This window comes from Bison bison, unplaced genomic scaffold, assembly GCF_000754665.1.
Source record: "Bison bison bison isolate TAMUID 2011002044 unplaced genomic scaffold, Bison_UMD1.0 scf7180017864078, whole genome shotgun sequence".
NCBI classification, from domain to species: domain Eukaryota; kingdom Metazoa; phylum Chordata; class Mammalia; order Artiodactyla; family Bovidae; genus Bison; species Bison bison.
Window position 1 is genome coordinate 164,513 of NW_011494650.1, and position 4,122 is coordinate 168,634.

General features: G+C 55.7%; 1 protein-coding gene across 6 annotated transcripts in view; it reads left to right on the forward strand.

Annotated features, from left to right (window-relative positions):
- The first annotated feature begins 160 nt into the window (after positions 1-160).
- Positions 161-4,122, forward strand: part of ZNF7 (zinc finger protein 7) — a 9,549-nt gene continuing 5,587 nt past the window's right edge. For 3 of the 6 annotated variants that reach the window (XR_825078.1, XM_010837558.1, XM_010837561.1), the window contains exons 1-5: positions 161-242; positions 713-764; positions 1,625-1,669; positions 2,143-2,269; positions 3,959-4,075. Coding sequence is in view for 4 of the 6 variants with exons in the window: in XM_010837558.1 (XP_010835860.1) it covers positions 741-764; positions 1,625-1,669; positions 2,143-2,269; positions 3,959-4,075 (313 nt within the window). In the remaining 2 variants the exon portion in view is untranslated. The remainder of the gene's footprint in view (positions 243-712; positions 765-1,624; positions 1,670-2,142; positions 2,270-3,958; positions 4,076-4,122) is intronic. The other 3 variants (XM_010837559.1, XM_010837560.1, XM_010837562.1) reach the window with 3 other exon arrangements.

Consider the following 4,122-nt stretch of genomic DNA (forward strand, 5'->3'; position numbering starts at 1 on the left):
ACTGTGACCCCGCCCTTTACCGGATTCCGCCCCGCCCGCTCCGGGCTCTGTCGGTTCCCAAGCTACCTGGCCCCGCCCCGTCTCCGGCTTCCTAGGTTGGAGACTGGCTGGGAACCACCGAGTCGGCTGAGCCTCCGAACCGCCCAGAGCAACCGGAAGTCTGCGGGGCGAGCGGTCGCGAGCGACCGAGGCCCGTTTCCGGCGTCGTCGCGCTGCTAGAGTCTCCGGCTGGCCCCAGGAGGGTGAGTCGGTGCTGAGGGCGTAGATTAGCGTCGGGGCGGCCCAAGTTCTCCTCCCCCCCTTGGTCTAAGAGGTCTCCTGCCGGCCCCCTCGTCCTCCCGCCTCCGATGAGGCGGGCTCCGCGCTCCCCCGGCCTCTCCGCTGGGAAGCGCTGGTGGAGCGGGCGGCTCTGAGAGCCCGTTGGCGCCGGGTAGGGCGGTGGTCGAGCCTTGTCCGTCTTGGCCGGGAAGAAGCGGGAGGGGTCATCCCACAGATCCGGCCTCGCGGCAGCCTCGTAGCCTCCCCTTCGAGTCTAGGCATGCTCCAGCCTGCATACCCATCATCTCCCTCGGGGGCACTCTTTTACCCTTTCTCACTGCTCCTTCAAGACCTAGACTTCATGAAGGTGGCCAAAAGGGCTATGTCTTGCGATCGTAGGCTGTGTATTTTCTCTTAATTCTGGCTGCTACTTAGAGCCTGTACTTCTCTACAGGGACCCAGGATCCAGCACCGGGAGGCACATGCCTGCTGCTGGCCAGGCCCAGGTGGGGAACCGCTTGACAGTGGTCACTGCAGTCTGAATCAGCTCATGGCCCAAAGCTTCTTCCCTCAAGCCGCTTTTGGAGTCAGACTCTCCCCTAGGAAGTCTACTTCTCTATCTGACCTCCCAGGGGGATGCCCGGAGAGGGTTCAGGTTTTTGTACAAGGGTTGGGGTGTAGTCAGGTGTCCCCTCCTCTTTTCCCTGCAGTCCATCCTTCTGGTTCCTGTCTACTCCAGCCGCCCGTTACACCATGACTCATCTTGCTGCCTGAGATCTTGCCCTACTGGCTCATTCAGCCCTAGTCCTTCCTGCCTCGGAGGGTCCTTCTTGCCTCTGGCCCTTGCACACTCTGTTCCTGCTGCCTACGAGTTCCCTCCCCACCCCGATTAGCACCGAGTTAGCACCTAGGGGAAGTGACCCATCAGACTAAGTCAGAGTTTCCTAGTTTAAATGCTTTCTGAGTCCCTTGTACTTGTGCTGTCATCACAGTTGTAATTTTGGTTTGTTTGCATGGTCAGTTAACTCTTTACCCCACTAGGCTGCTCCAAGGAGGTAGAGTCCTTGTGCGCTATTCACTACCACATCCCTATTGCCTAGCCGAGCACCTGGTACACATGGCAACTACCCATTACATGTTTGTGGAGTAATTCTTCCATGTCACACTCTCTGAAAGACGAATGAAGCTTCGGAGGGCAGATACTGTAGTGCTACAGCCATTTTGGCCCCACCACAAGTCCCTGCCAGAGAACACTTGGAGTTGGAAGTAAAAGATTGGAGGACGTGGTGCCCCCTCGATTAGTCTGGAAGTGAGAGGTTGGGGCCTCCAGGATCGTGACCTCTGACTCTTTGGTAACCGCCAACAGGTCTCTCAGCCAGGACACGTGGATTCCCACCCACCGAGCCTCATGGTAGGAGTCTGACTTCCCCTGTTCCCTCCCTCGTCTTGTGAGGCCCCTACCTGCTCCTCTGGGCACCCACCGTGCCCAATGGGCCTGGACCTAGACCCTCGGCCTCTTGCTGACCCCTTGCCAGTCTCGGGTGTGTCCAAGGTAGCAAACCCTGCTCAGATTGGGCCTGCCTGAGGCTCTTGGGGGAGGGTTGTAGATCCCCATGACCTGGGTCCCTCCCTCTCCTCCATACTGTCCCTCCCCTTGATTTTATTTTATTTTTTGGCTACACTGCACAGCTTGCAGGATCTTACTTCCCTGACCAGGGATTGAGCCTGTGCCCCCTACAGTGGGAGCAGAGTCCTGACCACAAGACAGCCAGGGAATTCCTTCCTCCCCTCGATTTTAAAACCAAAGGGGCCTGGCGACTGTCTCACTCAACCTTGTGGTCTGTGTGCTTGAGACAGCCAGGAGACTGGTGTGTGTCCTTTCAGGAGGCTGTGACATTTGGTGATGTGGCCGTGCACTTCTCGCGGGAGGAATGGCAGTGTCTGGACCCTGGCCAGAGGGCTCTCTACAAGGAGGTGATGCTTGAGAACCACAGCAGTGTGGCTGGACTAGGTGAGGCTTTATTTGGACACCCCTAGCCCTTCCATCATCGGTCAGCACCCACCTATTTTGGCCTCTGCTAGAGGCTGCAGATCTGGAGGCCATGTGTTCGAGCCCTCATGAGCTAGGCAGGGGCTTGGGACTGTGAGTCCTTGTGGGTCAGAAGCTGACCCCAGGAGGAGTCTTGGTGAGCCAAGCAGGCTCCCAGGTTTGCATACGTCATGTGATTCAGTGCTCACAGGGTAGGTGGACTTTCTGCCTGAGTGGGTAGAAATACAATCCAAACTTGAAATGGCTTAAACAGCTACTCAGATTTTCAATTTTTCTAGTGTGTACTTATTCAGAACACTCTTCATTTTTAATGTCTGTTATGTTTGTATTTGTTTCCCTTATTTATTTTTGCAGCATTTTTTCACTGTGTTGACCGTGATTGATACTGACTGCCATGAGACTGTTGTTTCATCTTTCAGAGACCCAGCTTGTGGGTTTTGGGGGGCAGGAGGGGCAGGGCGCTCCGTCACTGGGTCTTTCCGCCTTTCTTCCTTCTTCCCTTTTAATTTATTGGGTCTGCTGTGTTGTTTCTTTCCTTCATACCTTTTGGCTGTGCTCACAGTGTAGGTGGACTTTCTGCCTGAGTGAATAGAAATAGAATCCAAACTTGAAATAGCTTGAACAGCTACTCAATCAGATTTCTTACTGTTTCTTGAGCTTAGTATTTACCTGTTCTGTGTTTACCACTCTTGTTTCTAGTTGGTGTATTTAAAAACATGAAATTTTATGCATAAATATCATTTCAGCTGCATCCTACGAATTGTAACTCACAGTAAATACAGTTGCCACTTACTCACTCATCACATAGTTTCTGGATAGTCATAGTTTTGAGCCACCCATTGTGGTTGCTGTTGTGTCCAGCTGCACTTGGGTCAGGTGCAGGCTGTGGTGGTGTTTCATGGCCTTTGCCTGACCCCCTTTCTGGCTGCCCAGGGACGTTTCTCTGTGAGCCGCACACGTGTGCTTGGCGGGAACCTATTTCCTGTAGAGTGTGGGGTCCTGCTGTCACCTGAGCCTTTGACCTTCTCTGCCTGCTGCCTTCTCCACCCCATTGCTGAACACCTGAGGAGTGCTCTAGCCAGAGGGCTTGACTGGCCCTTGGGTGGGCTGGGAGCACTTCACATGGCTGCCCCACAGCATGGGGGCTACTGGCCCCAGAAGGCAGGTGCCAGGGGGTGCCTGCCGGTCTCCAGCCCTCTGCTGAGGCCCTGGGCTCTGTGTGAGGACTTGAGACTGGGGCTGCTGGCTGATGATTGGGCTTCACACCTTCTGATTTAAAATCCATTTTGTTGGTTGATTTGTTGTTGTATTGTTTCTTAAGCAACCGTACCTCTTGGAGCATCCCTGAAGGGACTGAGGGAAGTGCTGGCTGTGCCTGCTTCTCTCCCCGTGGGGGATAGCTGGCCTGTGTTCTGCAGCCTTGGGTGACAGGACTCCCTGGCGATCCTGGCCCTGTCTCCATCTGCAGCAGGGCCAGACCGGGAGGCCACACGCTCCTCTCTGTCCAGCCTCAGGAGGCAGCAGGTCTGGACAGGAGGCCCCTGTGCTCCAGTACCCCCAACCCTTCACTCCTGGGGACCAGGGAGAACTGAGCCCCGAGCTGCACTCCCAGCCACAATGATACCGTCTCCTCCTCTGCTGCCCCCACAGCAGGATTCCTGGTCTTCAAGCCTGAGCTGATCTCCCGGCTAGAACAGGGGCAGGATCCATGGGTCCTTGACCTGCAAGGAGCAGAGGGGAGAGAGGAAGCCAGGACCACCCGGACAGGTGAGGCTTCTGGGCACAGGTGGGATTCAGGGTCCCCATGCCCGGCA